The 26796-nt window shown below is 47.2% G+C and overlaps 1 protein-coding gene across 7 annotated transcripts in view; it reads left to right on the forward strand.

Moving 5' to 3' along the window:
* SLC25A18 (solute carrier family 25 member 18) overlaps positions 1-24718 on the forward strand; it is a 109513-nt gene extending 84795 nt beyond the window's left edge. For all 7 annotated transcript variants that reach the window (XM_033952747.1, XM_033952750.1, XM_033952749.1 and 4 more), the window contains 2 exons: positions 10721-10796; positions 23924-24718. In XM_033952747.1, the coding sequence (XP_033808638.1) occupies positions 10721-10796; positions 23924-24065 (218 nt within the window). In that variant the 3' untranslated portion in view covers positions 24066-24718. The remainder of the gene's footprint in view (positions 1-10720; positions 10797-23923) is intronic.
* Positions 24719-26796: the final 2078 nt, after the last annotated feature.

Here is a 26796-nt window from a genome sequence, read left to right on the forward strand (position 1 = left end):
CTTATCTTTTAGTAGATTTTTGTATTGTTTGTTGATTTTTTTCCAATCGGTTTTTGTTTGATCATGGTTCTTTTTTCTCCATTTTCTTTCTAATCTTCTACAATGTCTTTTGAGTTGGAGTAATTCATTATCAAACCATTGGTCTGATTTCCTTCTGGTTCTGGTTTTGGTTTGTAGGGGTGCCAGATCATCAAGGATGTTGGTGGATACATTTTTCCAGTGGGAGATGAAGTTTTTTGGGTCGCAGTCTTGGATAGTTTCGTCTACCTTTGACCAGAAAATGGTTGGGTCGATATGTTTGCGTGAGGTATATGTGGTTTTTTTTGATTGAGGTGTGTGTTTGGTCTTGGTCCAATTGATGTTGAAGTTATAAATGTAGTGGTCTGACCATAGGGATGGGGACCATGTTCCGTTAGGAGTTTGGATTGCTGGATTGGATGGTTGGTGAGACATGAATGCAGCAATGTCCAGTTGATGACCTTTTTCATGAGTGGTTTGTGGGTTTAGGATCTGGAAGGATAAGGCATTGAGGAAGGATAGACAGTTATTTGCTGGTGTGGAGGTTGTGTCTTCTAGGTGTAGGTTTAGGTCTCCTAGGATGAGGTTATATTCAGCTGTTAGTGAGTTTTGGTAGATGAAGTTTTCAAATTCAGGTCTCACTGTGGTCCAGTTTCCTGGTGTTATGTAGCAAAGCAAGCAGTTTAGAGAGTTTTTTAGTGTTGGGTTTGTGAGTTGACACGCTAGGAAATCCATTTGTGGAGTGGATGTTTTCTCAAGTATGTTTAGAGTTAGGGAGTTCTTGAATATTATTGCTAGTCCTCCTCCTCTTTTTTTCTCTCTGCAGGTTACTGTTATTTTGTATCCTGGCGGGCATACTTCTTTTATTCTAGGGTCTGTGTCTGAGGTTAACCAGGTTTCAGTGAGGAATAGGCAGTCAAGTTTTTCTGTTTTTATCCAATTTTTTATGTTTTCTGTTTTGGGTCCTAGTGCTCTGATGTTAACATAGGCACATGTAAGGGAGGTCGTGTCAGTCTGGGGAGTGTGAGTTGTTTCCGGGTATATGAGTGTTGTGGGAGATGGATGAGATTTTGTTTTCGGAAGTGTTGATCTTCTTCTCCAGGTAACAGTGATGGAGTGTTGAGTGCTGGTGTGGTGGTTCGAGTTTCTTGATGTGAGTATTCTTCTGTTGGGAAGTTGGAAGTTGGTTGTACTGGAGGATGTGGTAGTGGTGGGTAAGTTGTTTGCTGCTGCTTTCCAACTAGAAATGAGGAGGATTATCAAAAGGGTGGCTAGTGTGTGTGTGTGCAGGGAGAGCTTCATTTTTTGATGTCTGGTTCGGGGGGGCGGAGCAGGGCTCCCACGCTGGCCCGATCTGGCTGGCTTCTGTGAAGTGGTGCGCTGGGTCGTTTTTAAATGTAATATGTCCTCCGGCTGGATTGGGGGGGCGGAGCAGGGCTCCCACACCGGCCCGATCTGGCTGGCTCGAGTTGGTGTTGTGCGCTGGCTTTTTTAAGGTAAACAGTCCTCCTGCTGGATCAGGGGGGGCGGAGCAGGGCTCCCACGCCGGCCCGATCTGGCTGGCTCGTGTTGGTGCTGTGCGCTGGTTTTTTTATGGTAAAATGTCCTCCTGCTGGAAGTGGAGCTCGGCACGATTTACAAGCTTAAAAAAATAAAAAGAGAGAGGGGAAAGGTTTACATGAGCATATATATAGAGGGAAGAGAGAGGGGGGGGAAATAGTATTATATATTAAAGAAAAGCCAGGTTTTCAGTTGTTTGCGGAATAATTGAAGGGAGCCCAGGTTCCGCAGCGGGATAGTGAGGTTGTTTCAAAGACCCGTGATTTTGAAGAGAAGGGATTTTCCCAGTTTACCAGCATAGAGAATACCATGTAGAGAGGGGAAGGATATGTCTGTGGGCGGATCTGGTGGAAGCAGGCCTCAAGGTGTTAAAGAATAGTGGGATTAGGGGAGGGAGGATGCCGTGAATGATCTTGAAAGCCAGGCAGGAGCATTTGAAGTGAATTCTGGGAAGCACTGGGAGCCAGTGAAGATTGGCCAGGAGTGGGGAGACATGGTCATATTTGCGTTTTGCAAAGATCAGCTTGGCTGCAGTATTCTGGATAAGTATTCTGGACAGACCTGGGTATAGTATAGCCCTTTGGGAGGAGAGGTGGAGCCATGTAAGGTGATGATTGGCAGCGTCTGCAAGGAAACTCACAGTTTCGGGATGACTACCCATTAGTTCAGGATCTCTGCTCCCATTTATAGGAAAGAAGATTATCCCAGGACAAGCAGGCAGCATATTCTTAACGTATGGGTGACGTCACCGACGGAACCCCGGTACGGACACTTTTAACTAGAAAGTTCTAGTTGACCGCACCGCGCATGCGCGGGTGCCTTCACGCTCGACGGAGGAGAGCGTGGTCCCCAGTTTCTTCGTTTCCGCGGAGCGAAGAAGACGCATGTGCTTTCAACGGCTGTTGAAATCTCCTTCCTTGCCTTCCCGCTTGCGTATTTTTCTTTTTTTTACTTCTCCCTTCGGGTTTTTTTTTTGTTTCGTTCAAAAAAAAAAACAAAAAACATTATTAATTAGTTTTTTTCCTTATTTTTCTGGCCGGCCCCGGCGGGGCCTGTTGCCAACATACAGGCCTCCGGGTTTGATTTTGCGGAGGCCGTATTTCCATTCATGCCCCCTCAGCCGGGCTTTAAGAAGTGCCAGCGGTGTGCATGCCCGATCTCTCTCACTGACCCACACAATTGGTGTTTACAGTGCCTGGGTCCAGAGCATCGGGCTGACACCTGCACCCGCTGTGCCACTCTTAAAAAACGTACGTTAAAAAAGCGGCAGATCCAGCAGAATATTCTTTTCGGTACCGGTTCTGCCATGGAATCTGCCACACCATCGACGGCGCCCCCGAAGTCGGCACCGACTACATCGACACCGCCTGATCCTTCCTCGGGGTCGATAGCGCCAGGTAAGCCGGCTAAGAAGCCTTCCACTTCCCTTGAGCGCCCTCCTGCCACAACGGTGACGCCAGTCCTCCCGGCATCGAGCCGACCCCGCAAACGCTCCGCCCCGATATCGGTGAGTGCCTCGTCATCGGCCTCCTCATCGCCGGGGCGTGAAGCGGCACCTATGGTACCAAAAAATAAAAAAGCGGTACCGGTGCCTCCTCTGGACGACAGCATAGCGGCCATACTGCAAACCCAATTGCAGGAGCAACTACAGCAACAGCTCCAACATTTGTTGCCGGCAATGTTGGCCCCGCTACTTCCGGTACCGGACCGGCCCGAGCATCGCTCCATACCACCGGAGTCCACTCCATCGGTGCCATTGAACACATCCATGCCGGTACTCTCGGCGGAACCCATTAATCCTCTCATTCAATTACGATCTGACGCCGATCCTCCCCGACATCGGGAACGGCACCAGGCTCCCCGAGACCAAGACCGGCACCGTTCTTCTTCCCCCGGTACCGTCTCCATGCGTTCTGGCAAATCTCTCTCAAAGACTCGCCACGCAGAACCATCCACACCGCCATCCCGTCCCATGCACCCCGACGTCAGGGACCCGGACCTATGGGAGGAATCCCAACCCGGTACCGATGAGGAGCCTTCCTCATCCGATGAGGAACCTTCCACACTTGATACCGGTTCCAAGCCTGAACAATCCTCGTTCACCAAATTTCTTCGAGAGATGTCAGCGGCTCTCTCTATACCTTTGGAATCTGACTCTAAGAAGTCACAGGCTTTCCTAGATGCCCTAGACTTCGAGCAACCACCCAAAGAATTTCTCAAGTTACCCGTCCACGACATCTTATGGGAAACTTTCTATAAGAATTGGGAAAACCCTCTCACGGTACCGGGCGCCCCTAGAAAACTGGACAGTCTCTACAGGGTCATTCCTATCCCGGGGTTTGACAAACCCCCAACTACCCCATGAATCCCTTCTGGTGGAGTCCACTTTGAAGAAAACCCAGGGCTCCAGTGTATATGCTTCCACCCCTCCTGGCAGAGAGGGGAAAACGATGGATAAATTTGGCAAGCGCCTTTATCAAAATGCCATGCTTGCAAACAGAGCCAATAATTACACCTTTCACTTCTCCTTCTACATGAAGCACCTAGTGAATCAACTTTCTTCTCTACAGAAATATCTGCCTGAACGTAAGGTCCCTCTCTTTCAACAACAAATTTCCGGTCTGCTCCAACTCCGAAAATTCATGGTGCGCTCCATCTATGATTCATTTGAGCTGACCTCTCGAGCATCTGCTATGGCTGTTACCATGAGACGTCTAGCCTGGCTGAGAGTTTCCGACCTCGATATTAACCACCAAGACCGCCTGGCTAACGCACCTTGTCTTGGTGATGAACTTTTTGGAGAGTCCCTGGATTCCACCACCCAGAAACTCTCAGCTCATGAGACGAGGTGGGATACTCTCATCAAACCGAAGAAAAAGACTCCGCCTGCTCGCCCTTACAGACAGCAGTCTTCCTACCAATGTAGGTTCTCCGCCAGACCTCTTCAGCCACCTCCGCAACAACCTCGCCGACCTCGTCAGCAACATCAAACTCAGGCTCGCTCCCAATCTCATCAACCTGCCAAGCCTTTCCCTCAGTCAAAACCTGCTCAGCCCTTTTGACTCCTTTCTCCAGGGCATAGCCAGTCTCTCACCGGCGTTACCTCTTCCTCAACCTATCGGAGGACGCCTGCAACTTTTTCTCAGCCGTTGGGAGGTCATCACATCAGACCAGTGGGTCCTCAACATCATTCGCCACGGCTACTCTCTCCACTTCCAGACTCTTCCTCCAGACAATCCTCCCGAAGAGTCTGCTTCTCACTCTTCTCAAACCCTCCTCCTCCTTCAGGAGGTCCAATCCCTCCTTCTTCTCAATGCCATCGAAGAAGTCCCCCAAGACCAAAGGGGTCAGGGATTCTACTCCCGCTACTTCCTGGTACCCAAGAAGACAGGAGACCTCCGTCCCGTCCTCGATCTCAGGGACCTCAACAAATGTTTGGTCAAGGAAAAGTTCAGAATGCTCTCCCTTGCCACGCTTTACCCTCTTCTCTCTCAACACGACTGGCTATGTTCCCTAGACCTCAAAGAGGCCTACACTCACATTCCAATCCATCTGACTTCACGTCGCTACCTCCGATTTCAGATTCAGCACCGCCACTACCAGTACAAAGTGCTACCCTTTGGCCTCGCATCATCGCCCAGGGTGTTCACCAAGTGCCTTATTGTAGTGGCGGCTTTCCTCAGGTCTCACAACCTCCAGGTGTTCCCATACTTGGACGATTTGTTGGTGAAAGCTCCTACGTCTCCACTTGTGCTACAGGCCACTCATCACACCATCTCTTTCCTCCATCTCCTGGGGTTCGAGATCAACTACCCCAAGTCGCATCTGCTTCCCACACAGCGACTTCAGTTCATTGAAGCCGTCCTCGACACCACTCTGATGAGGGCATTTATCCCCTCAGACCGCCAACGGACTCTGCTCCGCCTCTGCCATCAGGTGCTCCTTTGTCGCTCTATTCCTGCTCGGCAAATGATGGTCCACTTGGGCCACATGGCCTCGACGGTCCATGTGCTTCCTCTGGCACGCCTCCACCTCAGAACACCTCAATGGACTCTGGCCACCCAATGGTCACAGACCACGGATCCTCTCTCTCATCCCATCTCTGTGACATCGTCTCTTCAGCAATCTCTTCAATGGTGGTTGAACTCCTCAAATCTTTCCAGGGGTCTATTCTTTCATCTGCCCCCTCACTCCATGATCATCACCACGGATGCCTCCCCCTATGCGTGGGGAGCTCACATGGGAGATCTTCGCACCCAGGGACTCTGGACCCTTCAGGAACGTCAACATCACATCAATTTCCTGGAACTAAGAGCCATGTTCTATGCTCTCAAAGCCTTCCAGTACCTTCTCTACCCTCAGGTCCTTCTCCTGTGCACAGACAACCAAGTCGCCATGTATTACATAAACAAGCAAGGCGGCACCGGATCTCCCCTCCTCTGTCAGGAGGCCATCCGCATCTGGACCTGGGCCACGGCACACAGTCTCTTCCTCAGGGCTGTCTATATCCAGGGCGAACAGAACTCCTTGGCCGACAATCTCAGCCGCATTCTTCAACCTCACGAGTGGACCCTGGATCCTCCCACGCTCCGCTCCATCTTTGCTCGCTGGGGAACTCCACAGGTGGACCTCTTCGCAGCTCCTCACAACCATCAGCTGCCACAGTTCTGTTCCAGACTCTTCTCCCCTCATCGTCTGACCCCGGATGCATTCCTACTCGACTGGACGGATCGGTTCCTCTATGCCTTTCCTCCACTGCCTCTGATGTTGCGGACGTTATCCAAACTCCGCAGGGACAGAGCCACCATGATTCTCATCACTCCTCGGTGGCCTCGCCAACACTGGTTCTCCCTCCTGCTCCAGCTCAGCTCCAGGGAGCCCATTCCTCTTCCTGTGTTTCCTACTCTACTTACGCAGCAGCATCAGTCTCTACTTCATCCCAATCTGTCCTCCCTCCACCTGACAGCTTGGTTTCTCTTGGGCTGACCTCTCCAGAGAATCTGTCTCAGCCTGTCCGCCGTATTTTGGATGCCTCCCGGAAACCGGCCACCCTCCAATGTTACCATCAGAAGTGGACCCGGTTCTCCTCTTGGTGTCTACTACATCATCACGATCCCGCCTCATTGGCGGTGGAAACTGTACTGGACTATTTGCTCTCTCTCTTCGACGCTGGCCTCAAGTCTACCTCAATCAGAGTCCACCTCAGTGCCATCACTGCGTTTCATGAGCCTATCCTCGGAAAACCTCTTACGGCTCATCCCCTGGTTTCCCGGTTCATGAGAGGCCTCTTCAATGTCAAACCACCTCTGAAGCCTCCTCCAGTCGTCTGGGACCTGAATGTGGTTTTATCAGCCCTCATGAAACCTCCGGTTGAGCCTCTTGCCACAACTTCACTCAAATTTCTCACATGGAAGGTGCTTTTCCTCATTGCCATCACCTCTGCCAGGAGGGTTAGTGAGCTGCATGCACTGGTTGCCGACCCACCTTACACAGTTTTTCACCATGACAAGGTGGTTCTGCGTACCCATCCTAAATTCCTTCCCAAGGTGGTCTCGGACTTCCACCTCAACCAGTCCATTGTGTTGCCTGTCTTTTTCCCTAAGCCCCATTCTCATCCTGGGGAACAGGCGTTGCACACGCTGGACTGTAAGCGTGCCCTTGCATACTACCTTGACCGTACCAGGGCTCACTGCTCGTCACCTCAGCTCTTTCTATCCTTCGACCCTAACCGTCTAGGTCGCCCTGTCTCTAAACGGACGCTGTCCAACTGGCTTGCTGCCTGCATTGCGTTCTGTTATGCTCGGGCCGGTCTCTCACTGGAAGGTGCTGTCACGGCCCACAGAGTCAGAGCTATGGCTGCTTCTGTAGCTTTCCTCCGCTCCACGCCTATCGAGGAAATCTGCAAGGCTGCCACTTGGTCCTCAGTTCACACGTTCACTACTCACTACTGTCTGGATGCCTTCTCCACACGGGATGGGCACTTCGGCCAATCTGTGTTACAAAATTTATTTTCCTAATGGCCAACCATCCCTCCTCCCTCTCTGTTAGCTTGGAGGTCACCCATACGTTAAGAATATGCTGCCTGCTTGTCCTGGGATAAAGCACAGTTACTTACCGTAACAGGTGTTATCCAGGGACAGCAGGCAGATATTCTTAGGACCCGCCCTCCTCCCCGGGTTGGCTTCTTAGCTGGCTTATCTTAACTGGGGACCACGCTCTCCTCCGTCGAGCGTGAAGGCACCCGCGCATGCGCGGTGCGGTCAACTAGAACTTTCTAGTTAAGTGTCCGTACCGGGGTTCCGTCGGTGACGTCACCCATACGTTAAGAATATCTGCCTGCTGTCCGTGGATAACACCTGTTACGGTAAGTAACTGTGCTTTATCGAGGTAAGAACTTAATATTTCTTTTTAGAGGGGCTCCGATCTGGTTATAATGCCACATAGGACATACCTGTAATGGGGGATTCTGATTACATGCAACATATTTCTTGCAGTCATACATAAGAGAAACATTAAATATCCATATTATACAGTAACCTAGCAAGCCTTACCTATTTTAACACAAAGAAAATAAAGATTTGCAGGAAAGCTCCACTGAAATTTAGCGAGGTGATTTCAGGAGATGTCATGTCCTTCTTATGAAGTTTACCCCATAAAACATGGGAAAATGTCTCACACAAATGATGAAGAAGGTATTTCACTTGAAAACCAACAAATAATTCACCAGCATACGTAATATCTAGATTTCAATATACTAACACTTATAAATTAACTGTTATGTGCTCAGAGATAACTCATACTTGAGACCGTCGAAATGGGTCAAGCCCACCAGTAAGTGTCTGCTCTCAATCATGGCACATCTTTGTGACTTAACGATGTAGCTGTTTTCAATGTATAGACAAAAAACTAGCTTATCTTTATGCAGGTAAGCAGGGTCCTGACACATTTTGCATTTTGCTGCTACAGAGAACCCGTAATCAAGTATGCGGTCTCTACAGAAAATACAAAATGTAATTCCTCATGATGTTGATTCCTCATATATTGACAATCACAAAACAAACATAACATTGGGCTCCTTTTACAAGGTCGCGCTAGCAGGGTTAACGCGCACGACTTTTCATCACGCGCTAACCCCCGCGCCGGCCAAAATCTACCGCCTGCTCAAGAGGAGGCGGTAGTGGCTGGCATCTCCGGCGGTTTAGCGCATGCTATTACGTGCGTTAAACCACTAGTGCGCCTTTGTAAAAGGAGCCTATAGTATTGGCACACAAATGGACGGTACCGTACTCTTCAATTTGTAATGGTTCAAAAATGCCGTCTGCTTGGCTTCTCCCTTCTTATACATCACCATGATGTAAGAGCCAATGAAAGACAACACTTAGGACTCCTTTTATGAAGCTGCGGTAGCGGTTTAATGCACGTAACAGCGCGCGCTAAACCGCCGGCTGCACTAGCTGCTACCGCCTCCTCTCGAGCCAGGTGGTAGTTTTCTGGCTAGCGCGGGGGTTAGCGCGTGATGAAAAGTCACGCGGGTTAAATCCGCTAACGCGCCTTCGTAAAAGGAGCCCTTAACGTCAAGAAATAGTGAAAAACTAGTAAAAAAAAAAATTAACAAGTCCCACAAGTGTGCAAAATAATTTTTAGCATCTAGTATAGAAATGCCTCCCATTCGAAGCCAAACGGTGCGACTGTTTCCCACCTGAAAATCCATTCTTGCAACTTTTGCTATAACCAGACTGTTAAGTGTTGTTTTTCATTGGCTCTGCATAAAAAGGGAGGATTCAAGCAGACGCCATTTTTAAACCATGACAAATCAAAGAGTCAGGTACTGTCCTTTCATGTACCAATACTTTATGTTATGTTTGTTTTGTGATTGACAATATATGAGGCATCAACAACATATTTTACATTTACTCATTTTTGTAGAGACTGCGTACTCGATTGAGGGTTCTCTGAAGCAATGAAATCCAAAGTGCGGAAGGATCCTGTTTAGTATTTTTTATTATTATTATTATTTATTTATAAATTTCAAATTTTACAATTCAAGATTAAACTTGTACAGAAAACGATTTAAACAAAGAAAATATTTTCCCCCCTAAATATACAATAAAGTAAATACTGCTTAATCGACTCAAGTCCACAATAGGATCCAGGATGTAATATAAACGGAATAATAGAAGAAATAAAATTAACATAAGAAGCTGGTCAGGCATAATTAACTGGTCAGGCATCTAATACATCTTAAGCCCTCATTTCTTATCCTTCTATAGGCAGGATAAAGAGAGGAAAGCCATCGGCTGATATGGCTCAAAGAAAACATATTTCTGGGAATTATACAATATTATACACTTCCATGAGTGACGAAGATTTAAGTTAGTATTTTTTATCTATACTTTGAAAACAACTGGCTCATTGAATCATTAAGATGTGCTAAGATTGAGAGTAGAGACACTTATACTGATGGGCTTGACCCATTTCAATGGTCTCAAATCTGAGTTATCTCTGAGCACATAACAATGAATTTTTAAGTGTTAAGTGCATTGAAATCTAGATATTACTTATGCTGGTGAATTGTTTGCTGCTCCTAATGTAGTTGCCATTTTGAGTAAGATATTCACTTAGCTGATAATTTCATATAAAAGGTTAACCTTGTTAAACTACTTCCTATTTTTTACTATTGGTTGAAATGATTAAGAAACAGTCTCTTGAAAGACAGATGGTTAAAATTAACTTGGCATTTCATAGAAAGTGGTTCCAGTTTAAGCAAAAGCTTATGACTTTTAATATAATTGTTATAATAACAATTATTATTATAAAACAATTATTTTTCACTTATTTGCTGCAATTATGTGATTAGTGCACTTAATAAGAATCTTTTAACCTTGCCCAGTTTTGTTCTTTGTTTTCATTGTACATGTATGAATGAGATCAATCGGAACCTGACTGAAGGTAGACAAAACCTATATGTCTGAAACCGCTAAAGTTTATTATTAGGTCTCAATCCAGTGCAAATTTAATTTCATCATAAACTGATGAAGTGTAGTTCAAAGAAATCCAAGCAGCATAATCTATGGAATTACTTTTGATAGGCATACTAAAACCAGATATGAAATACATGCCAACAATCTGATTATATTTTTAGTTCTGAAAACCCGAATTCAAACCCTGAAGAAAGGAATCAATGAAGACACATATAATGGACTTATTGATTGTGCCAGGTAAGAGAGGATATTCCCTTTCTTATAAAAACCCACTATCCAGAGATCTTACATAGATAACCAAAAATTAAACTGAATACTATCCATTTAATAAGAGGCTGGATATAGGAGTGAGAGTAGTCTTAAGTAATATTCATCTAGCAGCAATATTCAGCTGCTCATATGTTTCGTTTAGGCTTGTCAAATACCAAGCATATGATAGTGCTGAATAGTGGCAATGGAATAAAAACACCAAAATTGTATTTAATATTCCAGTCACCCCCCCCCCCCCCCCCACTGAATGCAGTAGACTTTCAGTTAACCAGCACCCATGGAGATTGATAGATACCTGTAAATGTAGTTTCTGGTTGCTTGAGAGTTACTATTAAAAAATAGGCCTAGCTAATACTATACATTATACCAGGGGTGGGCAACTCCAGTCCTCGAGGGCCAGAATCAAGTCGGGTTTTCAGGATTTCCCCAATGAATATGCATGAGTTCTATTTGCATGCACTGCTTTCAATGCATATTCATTGGGGAAATCCTGAAAACCCGACTGGATTCCAGCCCTCGAGGACCGGAGTAGCCCACCCCTGCCCTATACTATTCCATAAACCAGGGGTAGGCAATTCCGGTCTTCGAGAGCCGGAGCCAGGTCAGGTTTTCAGAATCTCCACCATGAATATGTATGAAACGGATTTGCCTGCACTGCCTCCTTGAGATGCAAATCTATCTCATGCATATTTATGGTGTATATCCTGAAAACCTGATCTGGCTCCGGCTCTCGAGGACCGGAATTGCCTATCCCTGCCATAAACTGTTCCAGACAAACTACCAGCCATGTGGTAGGCAAAGCATGGGCGTACTTAGGTGTGGCGTGCCAAGTTTACACTAAAATTTCCACCAGAAATTGATTTTATTTTCATTTAAATTATTTCTTTGATTTTTTTTTTTCTGGTTGCTTGAGTTCCGGTTAACAGAGAGCCTACTGTATTAGGCCCCATGTGCTCATTATCTGTTTGTGTAGGAGAATTTGGAAAGTCCAAGGACAGCTTATCATGAACAGGTTATTCTATTATGAACTGTACATGTAAACTTATCTGTTCTGTTTGATTATTAAATAGCCTATACACAAGCAGTTTTGGGGGCTTCTTGATTCCTTCTGACACCATCCATTCATTGGAGGGACAGCTCCGAAGCTGCTCCCTGTTCTACCCCCTCCTTTATAAAGCTGCACTAGTGTTTTTAATGCCGCCCGCAGCAGTAATAGCTTGGACACTCACAGGAATTCTATGTGTCTGAGCTGTTACCATGGCAGCCAGTGCCAAAAACACTAGCGTGGCTTTGTAAAGGAGGGGGCTAGTTAGCTAAATGCGCTGAGGTAAGAATAAACAAAATTAAATATTCATGTGTCTTGTTGTCATTCCATTCCAGGTACAGAATAAAATACAAGTATCAGCTCCAAAGATTTAATAAGAACATAAGAACATAAGAAGTTGCCTCTGCTGAGGCAGACCAGAGGTCCATCTCGCCCAGCGGTCCGCTCCCGCGGCGGCCCATCAGGCCCATTGCCTGAGCAATGGTCCCAGACTATCCCTATAACCTACCGCTACTCTTATCTGTACCCCTCAATTCCTTTATCCTTTAGGAACCTATCCAAACCTTCTTTGAAGCCTTGTAACGTGCTCCGGCCTATCACAGCCTCCGGAAGCGCGTTCCATGTGTCCACCACCCTCTGGGTGAAAAAGAACTTTCTGGCATTTGTTTTAAACCTGTCTCCTTTTAATTTTTCCTAGTGCCCCCTTGTACTTGTGGTTCCCCGTAATCTGAAAAATCTGTCCCTGTCTACTTTTTCTATACCCTTCAGGATCTTGAAGGTTTCTATCATATCTCCTCTAAGTCTCCGCTTTTCCAGGGAGAACAGCCCCAGCTTTTTCAGTCTGTCAGTATATGAGAGGTTTTCCATACCTCTTATCAGTTTAGTTGCTCTTCTCTGGACTCCCTCAAGTACCGCCATGTCCTTTTTGAGGTACGGCGACCAATACTGGACACAGTACTCCAGATGCGGTCGCACCATTGCACGATACAGTGGCAGGATGGCCTCCTTTGTCCTGGTCGTGATGCCCTTCTTAATGATACCCAACATTTTGTTTGCTTTTCTTGAGGCTGTGGCGCACTGTGCCGACGCCTTCAAAGACGTGTCCACCATCACTCCTAGGTCTCTTTCAAGGTTACTTACCCCTAGCAGTGATCCTCCCATTTTGTAGCTGAACATCGGGTTCTTTTTCCCTACATGCATGACCTTGCATTTCCCTACGTTAAAGTTCATTTGCCATTTTTTGGCCCATTCTTCTAGCGTCGCTAGGTCCCTTTGCAGATCTTCGCAGTCTTCCATGGTTTCAACCCTGCGGTAGAGTTTGGTGTCATCCGCAAATTTAATAACTTCACAATTTGTTCCCGCCTCCAGGTCATTTATAAATATATTGAACAGGAGCGGTCCCAGCACCGACCCCTGCGGAACTTCGCTCGTGACCCCATGCCAGTCTGAGTAATGGCCCTTCACTCCAACCCTCTGTTTCCTGTCTACCAGCCAGTTTTTGATCCATCGGTGGACCTCCCCTTGCACCCCGTGTCTCCACAGCTTTTTAAGCAGTCTTTCGTGCGGTACCTTGTCAAAGGCTTTTTGAAAGTCAAGGTAAATGATGTCAATGGATTCCCCTTTATCCACCTGTCTGTTTACCCCCTCAAAGAAGTACAATAAGTTTGTGAGGCATGACCTACCCTTGCAGAAGCCGTGCTGGCTCGACTTTAGCTGTCCATTGTTTTCTATGTGTTCACAGATACTGTCCTTAATCAGTGCTTCCATCATTTTTCCCGGGACCGAGGTCAAGCTCACCGGCCTGTAGTTCCCCGGGTCCCCCCTTGAACCCTTCTTGAAGATGGGTGTGACATTTGCAATTTTCCAATCCTCCAGGATCTCTCCAGTTTTTAAGGATAGGTTACATATTTGGCGAAGTGGCTCTGCTATTACGTTCCTTAGTTCCTTGAGTACCCTTGGGTGAATGCCATCCGGACCTGGCGATTTGTCGCTCTTTAGTCTGTCTATCTGCCTGAAGACATCCTCTTGGCTTACCTCTAGTTGGACCAGCTTTTCATCCCGATCCCCATTTACGATGTCCTCCGGTTCTGGAATATTGGATGTGTCCTCCCTCGTGAAGACTGACGTGAAGAACTTATTTAACCTGTCTGCTATCTCTTTTTCCTCTTTTACCACTCCTTTTTTGTCTCCATCATCCAATGGCCCCACTTCTTCCCTTGCCGGTTGCTTCCCCTTCACATATCTGAAGAACGATTTGAAGTTTGTTGCTTCCCCCGCCAGTCTCTCCTCATATTCTCTTTTAGCTTTTCTAACCACACGGTGACACTCCCTTTGGTGTTCTTTGTGCTCCTTTTGGTTGTCCTTTGTTTGGTCCTTTTTCCATTTTTTGAACGATGCTTTCTTGTCACTTATCGCCTTTTTCACTGCATTTGTTATCCACGCTGGGTTTTTTGTTCGGGTTTTTTTGCACCCCTTCCTGAATCGGGATGTACAGGTTCTGTGCCTCTTGCACCGTGCCCTTGAGTAGGGACCAGGCTTTTTCTACAGACTCCATCTTCCTTGCGCTACCGTTGAGTTTCTTTCCCACCAGTTTCCTCATGCCATCATAATTCCCTTTTTTGAAGTTGAGTGCTGTCGCTGTGGATCTTTTCACCTTTGATGGTCCAATTTCCAGCTTGCACTGGATCATGTTGTGATCGCTGTTTCCTAGGGGTTCTAGCACCGCCACCTCCTTTGCAGGTCCCCCTAGCCCATTGAGGATTAGGTCGAGAGTTGCATCCCCCCGTGTTGGTTCCGTGACCAGCTGTTCCATGAAACAGTCCCTCGTGGTTTCCAGGAATTTGGTCTCCCTTGTGCAGTTTGAGTGTCCAATACTCCAGTCTATCCCAGGGTAGTTGAAGTCTCCCATCACCATCACGCTTCCGCTTTTGCATATCTGCCTCAGCTCAGCCTCCAGGTCCTGGTCGAGTGCTTCCGGTTGTCCAGGTGGGCGATAGTACAGGCCCAATTTTATGTCTGATCCAGCTCCTCCAGGTAGCTTAATCCATAGTGATTCCAAGTTGTCCGCCCTTACTGTTGTTTCTATCCTGGTTGAAGGTATGGAGTCCTTTATATAAAGCGCTATTCCTCCACCCTTCTTGTGTGTCCTGTCCCTCCTGTAGAGTTTGTACCCTGGTATGGCCACATCCCATTTGTTGTCGTCGGTCCACCACGTTTCTGTTACTCCTATTATGTCCAGGTCCTTTGTATTGGCTATGACTTCTAGTTCTCCCATTTTGGCTCTTAGGCTCCTAGCATTAGTGTATAGGCAATTTAAGTCCTGGTTATTTGCCTTTTCCGCTGGTTTTCCTCGTGGTTTGTCGCCCCTGCCAACCTCCTCATGGGTTGCCAGCCCCCGAACTTTGTTGTGTTCATCCCCATCCTGCGGTGTATCTATGTTGTCCTCAGCCTGCTCCCCCATGTTTGGATGACCCTCTGGCTCCTGTTGCTCTCTCTTAATTCTGCTTGCTAGGTTCGTTTGTGCATTGGTTCCCTGAATTGCGTCCTTGTGTCCTTTTCCCAAAAGTTCCCTCTCAGTCCCGAGCCCTCTTTTACAAATTTCTGGTTCAGTATCCTTGTTTGATACTTTGGTCCGATGTGTCGAGGTCAGGTCGACTGTCGGCTTTCCCCTTCTCCTCAGTTTAAAGCCAAGTCTATGCTGCTCTGGACGTTGCGTGCCAGCAACCTCGTCCCAGCCGTGCTCAGGTGCAGTCCGTCCCTCCTGTAGAGCTTGTTCTTCCCCAAAAAAGTTGTCCAGTTCCGTACAAAGTGGAAACCCTCCTCTTCGCACCATCTCCTCAGCCAACCGTTTACTGCTTGCAGCTCGGTCTGTCTCTTAGCATCTGCCCTCGGTACTGGCAGGATCTCTGAGAAGGCTATCCTCCTTGTCCTCAGCTTCAGTTTCCTCCCCAGGATCCTGAACTGCTCAGTTAGTGTAGTCCTGTTGTAGCTCCTCCTGCTGATGTCGTTGGTTCCAACGTGGATTATGTAATGTAATGTAATGTAATTTATTTCTTATATACCGCTACATCCGTTAGGTTCTAAGCGGTTTACAGAAAATATACATTAAGATTAGAAATAAGAAAGGTACTTGGAAAATTCCCTTACTGTCCCGTAGGCTCACAATCTAACTAAAGTACCTGGAGGGTAATAGAGAAGTGAAAAGTAGAGTTAGAGGAAAAATAAAAATAAAATAAACATTTTAACAAGACAGCATTGATCTAAATACTTTGGAAGGTAGAAGAGAGGAGAGAAAGGAATAGAAGCAGAATGGGTCAGCGTCAGTGATGAAGTGGAGCAAGTAAGTTTAGGAGGAGCGATTGACGTTTCCAGAAAGGGCTTCTTCAGGGAAGAGACTTGGCCGACAGTCCCAGGATGCCTATGTCTCCTCCCCTGCAATGTTCTCCCATCCATGCATTCCCTCCAGACACACTGCCCGTGCCCCAGCCGCTCCAAGGAGGCTGCCCCAGATGAGGTCCACGGTGAATGCAGGATTCTCTCCTCTGCGAGAAAGCCGCCCGGAGCCGACAGTCGATCTTCTTAGCGGATTGCAGGGGGGGAAGAGTTCACACTCTTGGTAGGATCGGGTCTGTGTGCTCTCGGTGGTTGTGGCTGGTCTCATTGCTGCTTAGGTGTAAAAGCAGTTGATCTCCACTGCTGCTGATATTTAAAAGCAGGCAGATTGATCTCTCCAATGGACTGCAGGGGGAGGAGTTCACGCTCCTGGCAGGATCGGGTCTGTGGGCTCTTGGTGGTTGCGGTAGGTCTCGCTGCTGCTTGTATGTAAAAGCAGTTGTTTTTCTACTGCTGCTGATATTTAAAGCAGGTAGATTGATCTCTTAAACGGGATATAGGGGGAGGAGCTCACATGCCTGGTTGGATCGGGGCAAGGGCTCCTATTATAGGCAGCTGGTCTTGCTGCTACTTAGGTGTTAAAGCAGTTGATCTTCCTAGCGGACTGCAGGAGGTGTGGAGCTCACACTCCTGTCATGATCTGGTCTATGGGCTCTTGGTAGTTGCGGTTGGTCCCAATGCTGCTTAGATGTAAAAGCAGTTGTTCTCCCACTGCTGCTGATATTTAAAAGCAGGTAGATTGATCTATCCAATGGAATGCTGGGGGAAGATCTTATATGTCTGGTTGGATCGTGGCAAAGGGTTCCCGGTAGTGGCGGCTGGTCCTATTGATGCTTAGGTGTAAAAACAGTTGATCTTCTTATCAGATTGTAGGGGGGGTGGATCTCACATTCCTGGCAGGTTCGGGTCTGTGGGTTCTTGGTGGTTGCGGATGGACCCGCTGCTGCTTAGGTGTAAAAGCAGTTGTTTTCCCAATGCTGCTGATATTTAAAAGCAGGCAGATTGATCTCTCCAACAAATTGTATGGTGAAGAGCATACACGTCTGGCTAGATTGGGACAAAAGCTCTCGATAGTGGCGGCTGGTCTTGGTGCTGCTTAGGTGTAAAAGCAGTTGATCTCCTACTTCTGATGATATTTAAAAGCAAGCATATTGATTTTTCCAACGGAATGCTGGGGGAAGAGCTTACTTGTCTGGCTGGATCAGGGCAAAGGGCTCTCGGTAGTGGTGGCTGGTCCTGTTGCTGCTTAGGTGTAAAAAACAGTTGATCTTCCTAGTGGACTGCAGGGGGAGGTGGAGCTCACACTCTTGGTTGGATCGGGTCTGTGGGCTCTTGGTAGTTGCGGATTATCACCGCTGTCTCCTCTGTTTCAGCTCCGTCCAGGATTCTCTCTCTTCTGTCAATGACGTCCTTCGTTCTCGCCCCCGGGAGACATGTCACTAGTCGGTCCTCTCTCCCTCCTGCTATGTGACTGTCCACTTCTCTCAGGATTGAGTCTCCCACCACAATTGCAGACTTCCCCTTCCTTGGTTGTCTCTCTGGTCTCAGGTCCGTGTCGCGATCCGTTAGATTTTCCTCTGGGTTCTAGTCCTTCCAGCTCCTGGACCCTGGCCTGCAGGCTCCCGACCTCCTTCCTCAGGCTATCCAGTTCCTGACATCGACCGCATATGTACGCCTGCCTCCCGGAGGGGAGGTAGTCATACATATGACACTCGATGCAGTACACTGGGTAGCTCCGCTGGGTTCCTGCAGCCTCCATTTCTTTTTCCCTGCTCCTTTGGTTCCTCGGTGTGTATGAGTGGTGTCCGGCGTGCAGCTAGCTGAAAGGGTAGAGAGAGAAGAGAGTAATGAGAGAGAAAAAAAAAGATTTTTGCTGCTGCTGCTGTCTGGGCTCCTTCTCAAGGCTCCTTCGCAAAGGCGCTCTCGCTAAGGCGAGCGCCTTTGCCGCTCGCCTTCACCGTGCGCCGAATGGCTGGGCGCCGTTGGCTCCCTTCTTCTTATAGGAGGAGCCCGGGCCCGATGTAACCTCTGACGCGGGTGGGGGTGGGCGGAGCTAACTCTCGCCGCGACCCCGGTCTAACAGCCTGCTCTGGCTGCTTCCTCCTGCCTTCCCCTCTGCCTCTCCGCTCCTGTAAGAGAAGAAGAACAGAACAAAAACGCTGCCGAGGTTTGCCTCGTGCCCTGGCTCCCTTCTTCTTATAGGGGGAGCCCGGGCCTGATGTAACCTCTGACGCGGGTGGGGGTTGGCGGAGCTAACTCTCGCCGCAACCCCGGTCTAACAGCCTGCTCTGGCTGCTTCCTCCTGCCTTCCCCTCTGCCTCTCCGCTCCTGTAAGAGAAGAAGAACAGAACAAAAACGCTGCCGAGGTTTAATGATAATATAGTTCTGGTGTATCATAAATATTTATTTAAGGGATCCCTGGGTACAACTTGGCCAGAAGCACGACCCCATCTGTCAGCACCCAGCTAGTCAGACAAATACATTAAACAATGGGTTTACCATATATGGGAGCTCAATTATCCATACATGCCCTTCCCGGTAATAGCCATGAGGAATATTGAGACATTTGAGTGAGGGCAAAATTTGTTGACAACTGCCCATTAGTCCAAGGTCCCAAGAGTACACTTGGGACCATGAAACTGTTCAGAAATCCATCGTGCAGTGCAAGGCTGAATGGGACTTAGGGAGGGCTGTGCTACAGAATGCATTCTGCCTAGTTAGCCCCATGAAGAAACCTCATTACTTCAACAATATGGAGGTGGTTCACGGGATCACCTAAAGGGAGTGAGAGAGACAGAAAGATGGATCAAAGATGGGAGGACTAAAAATGTTAGCAGAAGGAAGATAGAGGGAGAAACCTGAAACAAAGGGGAGGCAGAAGAGAGGGGGGACAGATGTTGGACTTGGGGGTGTATAGGAGGAAGAGAGAGAGAGACTGCAGAGAGGTGGAAAGATTCTGGACCAGGGAGGGAGGAAGGAAGGAAGGAAGGAGAAAGAGAGAAGCAGAGAAAGACCTGGAAGAAAGGAGAACAAATGCTGGAGGGGGGGGGGGGTTGTGAGCAGAAGAAAGACAGGACCAAAGGGGAAAGACAGGAGGCAGACGCTGGACTATGGAAGGTGCAGACACAGAGTAGGATAGATCCTGAGGAAAAACAGAGAGATGGAAGATCATAACAGAGGAGGGAGACCTGGAACAAAGGTGGTGGTAGGTACAAAGGAAAACTGACACTGGATCTGGGGAGAGTAAGCAGAGGGAAAAGAGATAGAGACCTGGACCCAAAGGGGATGAGGATGGATTGTGAAAGAAATGTTGGATGCACAGTCAGAAGGAAGTCCAACCAGAAACTAATTAAATCACCAAAGGTAGGAAAATTTATTTTATTTTCAATTTAGTGATCGAAATGTGTCAGTTTTGAGAATTTATATCTGCTGTATGTATTGTGTGTATTTGAAAAATGAAAGGAAAAACTGCATTACAGTTAGTAAAGGGAGCAGGATCTGGGGCACAGCTTGGGTGGGTTTAGGCGGTCTGTGGTTGGGGGGGTACTTAGCTTGAAGCAATTGAGAAACACTGCTGTAGGCAATCAGCCGCCACCAGTGCCTCTCCTCTCCTGCCCTCTTACCTGCTGGCACCCCTACTGGCATCTCAGGACCTATGATGATGTCACGCATGCGCGTGATGTCATCATGGCAATGTCTGCGCACTTCTGGGTGCCTTGAGCCATGGCCACTACCTCCGACCCTCACTACATTTCCGACTTTGTTTCGGCCGCCGGATCATTTTTGAGTTGTGCAGGCCTGCTTAAGAGCAAACCTATAACCACCTGGTTCAATGGGAGCTCATAAAGAATGGCCTTCTTTAATAGAGAATTTGAAATCTATTCCCATTCAAGATAATGGCGGGCCACAGCTTACTCCTTGGTGCTTACTTTTACAAAGCACTACTGCGGGAGTCAGAGCCTAGTACATGAGGCTCATTTTTGGTCACTCAGTATTTCGTAACCTATTTGCACTATAATTTTTTTTTAATTTCCACCTCCCTAATCCTTCCTTAAGCTTGGGACTCACCAACAAGTGTGCCTGCAAATCCCCTGCTTGTCTCCAGAGAAAGCAAAGTTGCTTACCTGTTACAGGTATTCTCTGTAGACAGCAGGGGAATACAGCCACACTTGCCTGCCCTCCATCCTGTCATCTCATTCCTTTCATTGCTAGAGACAAAACTGACAAACGGAGAGGAGGGGCTGTAGGTGTAGGTGTAGGGACTCCTGCACAAGGCAAGTAAGCTCAAAAGCTTACTTAACTAGGGGAGAGTATCAACATACAGGCTCAGTTAGAGGACTTCACCAACAAATGTGGCTGCATGCCCCTGCTATCTGCAGAGAACATCTGTTATAGGTAAGAAACTTTGCTTTCTCAGTCTGCTGTTCTAACCATTACTATTCTACTCCATTATATGTCCTATTATATTTGTTTTGATTTGAAATCCAGTATGTGACAAAAGCACCAAAGATTCCCATTTAGAAGCTGGTGCCAAACCTGGTATTGGAAGGCTCACATTCAGATGTTTCAGAGTCAGTCCTTCACTAAAACAGGATTTCTGTTAGACCAACACAACTGGGGGAGAAATTAAAAAAATTAAAATAAAAAAACCCCTTAAAACACTTTGATGCCTAAGAAAGATGCTCCTATTCAGTGGCGTACCAAGGGGGGGAGGGCAGGGGGGAGGTCCACCCTGGGTGCATGCTCCAAGGGGGTGCACAACCGGCCGGGTCCGGAAGCTCCCGCGCTGCTGAAAATGGCACCTCAGGGCGGCTACCGTATTTATTCCAGAGCAGAGTCAGCAGCCGCGCTGAAGTGCATGAAGGTCCCGAGATGATTACTTTTGCTGCCGCTGCTTTGGAAGAGGTAAGTGACATCAGAGGGGGGTGGACCGGCAGCTGCAGTCATCGCGGGACCTTGCCTCTGCTGGCCCAACCCCCCTCCGACGTCACTTCTTCTGAAGCATCAGCGGCAGCAAAAGTAATTATCGCAGGACCTTGCTGATTTTGATGGAGAAAGAAGCATAGCAGGGTGGTGGAAGGAGAAAAAGGGGGTCAGGGTGGTATGGAAGCGTGATGAAGAGTGAAAAAGGGGGTCAGGGGGTATGGAAGCATGGTGAAGGGTGAGAAAGGGGGTCAGGGTGGTATGGAAGTGTGGTGAAGGGTGAGAAAGGAGGTCAGGGTGGTATAGAAGCGTGGTGAAGGGTGAGAAAGGGGGCAGATGCTGATGGAAGTGGGGGGAAGGGAGGAGAGAGTGAAATGCCAGACCAAGGGGTTGTGGGAGAGATGGAAGGGGGAGGCATAAAGTTTCTAGAAATTGAATAGAAGGAGAGAAGATGCCATATAGAAGGGGCAGCGAGAGGGTAGACCGTGGATGACCCGTTCTGGAATTTTGAGTTTACACCCAGCAGTGTCTACTGCGAACTATCAAGACTCAAAGTGAACAAAGCCATGGGACCAAACAATCTACACCCCAGGGTGCTTAGAGAGCTGTGTGATGTCCTGGCGGAGCCGTTGTCTGTGCTCTTCAATCTTTCCTTGAGGGCGGGAAGAGTCCCCTTGGACTGGAAAACAGCCAATGTAATCCCACTCCACAAAAAGGGCTGCAGGACAGAGGCTGAGAATTACAGACCGGTGAGTCTCACATCCATAGTGAGTAAACTCATGGAAACACTAATTAAGCATAAATTAGATATGATCCTGGACGAGAAGAATCTACGGGATCCCCGCCAACATGGATTTACCAAGGGCAGGTCCTGCCAATCCAATCTAATTAGTTTCTTTGACTGGATAACAAGGAAACTGGATGTGGGTGAGTCCCTAGACGTCGTTTACTTGGACTTTAGTAAAGCTTTTGATAGCGTCCCGCACCGCAGACTATTGAACAAGATGAAATCAATGGGACTGGGAGAGACATTAACTACATGGGTCAGTGATTGGCTAAACGGTAGACTTCAGAGAGTGGTGGTGAATGGTGCCCCTTCAAAAACATCAGAGGTGATCAGTGGAGTACCGCAGGGCTCGGTCCTGGGCCCGATCCTCTTCAACATATTTGTGGGAGATCTGACTCAGGGGCTTCAGGGTAAAATCACATTATTCGCCGATGACGCCAAACTATGCAACATAGTAACTGAGAACACTTTACCAGACAGTATGACGCAGGACCTACTTCTATTGGAACACTGGTCCTCGACTTGGCAGCTAAACTTCAATGCTAGAAAATGTAAGGTCATGCACCTCGGCAGCAGGAATCCATGCAAAACTTACACACTTAATGGTGAAACCTTAGTTAGGACCAAGGCGGAACGTGATTTGGGGGTGATCATTAGCGAAGACATGAAGACTGCCAATCAAGTGGAGAAGGCTTCATCAAAGGCAAGACAAATGATGGGTTGTATCCGAAGAAGCTTTATCAGCCGGAAGCCCGAAGTTATAATGCCGTTGTACAGATCCATGGTGAGGCCTCATCTGGAATATTGTGTACAATTCTGGAGGCCACATTACCAAAAAGATGTGCTGAAAGTTGAGTCGGTTCAAAGAATGGCCACCAGGCTGGTCTCGGGACTCAAAGACCTCCCGTATGAGGAAAGGCTGAATAAATTGCAGCTATACTCACTCGAAGAATGTAGAGAGAGAGGAGACATGATAGAGACGTTTAAATATATCACTGGCCGTATTGAGGTGGAGGATGATATCTTCTTTTTTTAAAGGTCCCTCGGCCACAAGAGGACATCCGCTGAAAATCAGGGGTGGGAAATTTCATGGCGACACCAGGAAGTTCTACTTCACCGAAAGGGTGGTCGATCGTTGGAATGAACTTCCACTTCAGGTGATTCAGGCCAGCAGCGTGCCGGATTTTAAAAGGAAATGGGATACACATGTAGTATCTCTAGGGGGGTAAATTCAAGGGGGTAGGGTTGTTGGAGTGGGCAGACTTGATGGGCTGTGGCCCTTTTCTGCCGTCATCTTCTATGTTTCTATGGATGAAAGGAAGAGAGTGACAAGAAGATGAGGAAAGCAGAAACCACAAGGTAGAAAAAAATTCTTATTTTTTTTGCTTTAGGGGAGATGCATTGCTGTTTCTGTGATGTTGCATTGTATGCAGCAGAGTCCAGCTTCTTGGTGCTTCAGTTTAATCTTTGTCTATTTATTTTTATTCTATCTCCCCATTTACAAAACTGTAGAGCGTTTTTTAGCGTTGGCATCTGAGCTGTTACCACCGTGGCTAAAAACCACACTACAGTTTTGTAAAAGGGGGAGGGGTTAGTTTGTGATTACATACTAGGCGAAGGTGTTTTCTATGTTCGAAAAGACATGGTTTTCTGTTAGGATTGACTGTGTAGGATTGATCTGTACTAGTCTGGCTTGTTTAGTTTTACAATGGGTGTATTGATGTACTGCTCACTGCAATATGTAAGATGCTGACTTTTCCTAGGTACACTCTTGTGTGACGTGTGGATTGTTACTAAAAATCATGTTTTTCATACAGATGGGGGGGGGGGGGGTGTCAAAAAATGATAGGCCCCAGGTTCCACATATGCTAGGTATGCTACAGCTCCTATTTTTTCTCAAAATGATTTATGCCAGTTTAATTCATTTTTTTTTCTTTTTGCATGCAGAAAAATTTGGAGAAATGAAGGGGCCTCTGCATTCATGAAAGGGGCTGGCTGCCGTGCACTGGTAATAGCTCCCCTGTTTGGAATAGCACAAGCTGTCTACTTCATTGGAATTGGAGAATACATCTTAGGAAGTTTTTCATAAGGACTCATTCAGACTGGAAACCAAGACCAAGTTGGTTACTCTGCCAGTGAACTCAGCATTTATCAATCACAGATTGAGGGGGAACAAACATTCCTGCTTTTGTAATTCAGTTTGCTTGAATATACATGCAGCAGCAGTAACCAGACCCATGCACGCTCTCCATGGTGTTCCTTTAGCAAATTTGCTCATAAATGTTATGTAGTTAGCTCCTGAACTCTGCCCTAACATGCTTTATTTTACCGAAGATAATCAGCCAGAAAACAAAAACTTCCCCCTTACTGTTGATTTGCTAAAAGCTACATTCAACTTTGCTAGCACTTGCCTTGAAGACATGCTTGTCTGTTGGATTAGGACACTATGTAGTGTTATTAGTACATACACACCAGCAGCTTCAGACATTAAGTGACTGCTTCCTGAAGTAGCCTGGGCTGAATGCTGAGTCTCCATTTGGTAGCATCCAGAGCACAGCTTCTCTTTGTAGTGTTATTGTAGCAATAGGAAGAGCTAGCTATTCATGGTCCCTGCACATACTTCCTCTGTGAACAGGAACCAGACACTGTGGAGAGAAGGCAGAGCAACCTAGGAAGCATAAATACAAGAATTGCTGTTTTTTGGGGCTAGTGTTTCCTCTCCCTCCATGCCAGCCGTTCATTGGTATGCCTAAATTCACCTAAAAGCTGCAAATAGCTTGCAACTACTGTAATACAAATCTCTATATTATTCTAGCACTGATATTTTAAACAAGTCATCTAATTCTAATCAACATTTTAAACTTGGAATCAAAGCCAGGTGTCTGCATGGGTTGCCAAGTGTACTGCCATTAGGTAGGCCCTGTATATAAGATAACCCTTGACCAGTGCTTATCTAAGTGTTTACAACTTGCTTAAAACTGTGCAGTGTGTCCCGAGTCAGAAGAGCAGTCAGCAGCACTTGAGCCTCCAATACCAGCACCACAACCACACTGAATACTGGGCAGGCTTGCACCGCTCATTAGTGCTGCCCGATTCACAATTTGAATCGATTCACTTCGGGCAAATCGATTAAAAAAAAAAAAATAAATAAATCGGCCTCCCGATTCAGTGACTGACCCTCCCCCCCTCAAGCAGGAGCAGCAGTGCTGCCTCTTGCTGGCCGACAACTGCCGCTCCTGCTTTAGAGAGTCAGTTGGGAAGTGCTTCGCCCCTGATCTCCAGTGCATCCATTTACCTAATTTCAGCAGCCTGCAGAGAGGATCACCGGTGCTAGCGATCTTTGCAAGCTGCCATAGGTCTTCGGAGCCGTCTTCCCTCTGCCGCAATCCTGCCTCTGATGTCAGAGGAGGGGCGGGACTACGGCAGAGCTCCGAAGACCTATGGCAGCTTACAAAGATCACTAGCACCGGTGATCCTCTCTGCAGGCTGCTGAAATTAGGTAAATGGATGCGTGGGAGATCAGGGGGAACATGCAGGCTTTCCGGGGGAGAGGGGCCCTGGTATATGGAGTATACGGAGGGAAGGGAGGGTTCAAAGAGACGTGCATATGCTGGACTTTGGGGGGAAGAAATAATGGGTCTAAAAACAGGAGAGGGAGAGAGATGGTGGACAATGGGATTTAGGGAGGGAAGGAACAGAAAAGGAGAGAAGTTGGACAGAAGGGATGGTGTGGAGGGGGGATAGAAATACTGGATAGGAGGGTAGTTGGGAAAAGAAAGGGAGAGATAGTGGACCCTGAGGGTGGTGGGGAAGAAGGGAGAGATGCTGGATGAAAGGGTAGTTAAGAAAAGGTGGATCTGTGGATGGAGACGAAAAAAAGGAAAGATGCCAGACCTCCGGGGGAGGGAAGGGAAATGGAAAGGGAGGACAGAGATGGAAGATGGATGGTTAGCACAGAGAAAGAAGAAAGGAGACCCTGGCAAGCAAGTTATCAGAAGACTACCAGGGCCTAGGACCAAGATTTGAATAATGACCAGACAACAAAAGGTAGAAAAATAATTTTATTTTCTGTTTTGTGATTACAATATGTCAGATTTAAAATGTGTATCCTGCCAGAGCTGGTGTTAAACCGCAAACGTGAGTTAGGATTTAACAGAGAGAGAAAAAGTCGTCTTTATTTTGTTTACATAACAGCACCAGTCTGGGTAGGAGAGGGCAAAGGGGGTGAAGAGGCTTTAAAATAAACCCACCAGGATGTTTGAAAAATACACCCAATTGGGCAGGAAAATCAAATCAAAATTTTTTTTCCTGAATCGGGCAGCACTAGCACTATTACTCATTGCTGATTTTGCAAGATCAGCAGCAGGAAGTGCTCTTGTTAAAAATTAGCATGTTCACAATGCTGGCCAGCAGTGAGGGCTCATAGTACTACAGCAAACAGCACCATTCCAACTCAGGGTGCACACTACACTTCAGCTGGGAGGACTTAAGGATCCCCATCAAATATCTTTAATTATAATTTTGATGAGATTTGGGGGGGGGGAAGGGAAGAGGACATGGGGTACCTATGCCCTGCCCTGTTAAACATCCCCCCCCCAAAAAAATAAGTTTCTGGCTACCCCACTGACTTGCTTCTGTATGTTTTCAATATATACTGTATAATGTAATTTTCAACAATAAAAACCTTTAGAAATTGCTTGAATTCTATTCTGGCAATGTAAACTATGATAATACATACTCTGTCATTCCAGTATAGTAATTGTTTCATGAAGAGAGAGAGTTTAAGGTTGTAGAGTAGTATAGCAGTCTGCTGCTTCTTA

Source organism: Geotrypetes seraphini, chromosome 7 (genome assembly GCF_902459505.1).
Source record: "Geotrypetes seraphini chromosome 7, aGeoSer1.1, whole genome shotgun sequence".
Taxonomy (NCBI): Eukaryota; Metazoa; Chordata; class Amphibia; order Gymnophiona; family Dermophiidae; genus Geotrypetes; species Geotrypetes seraphini.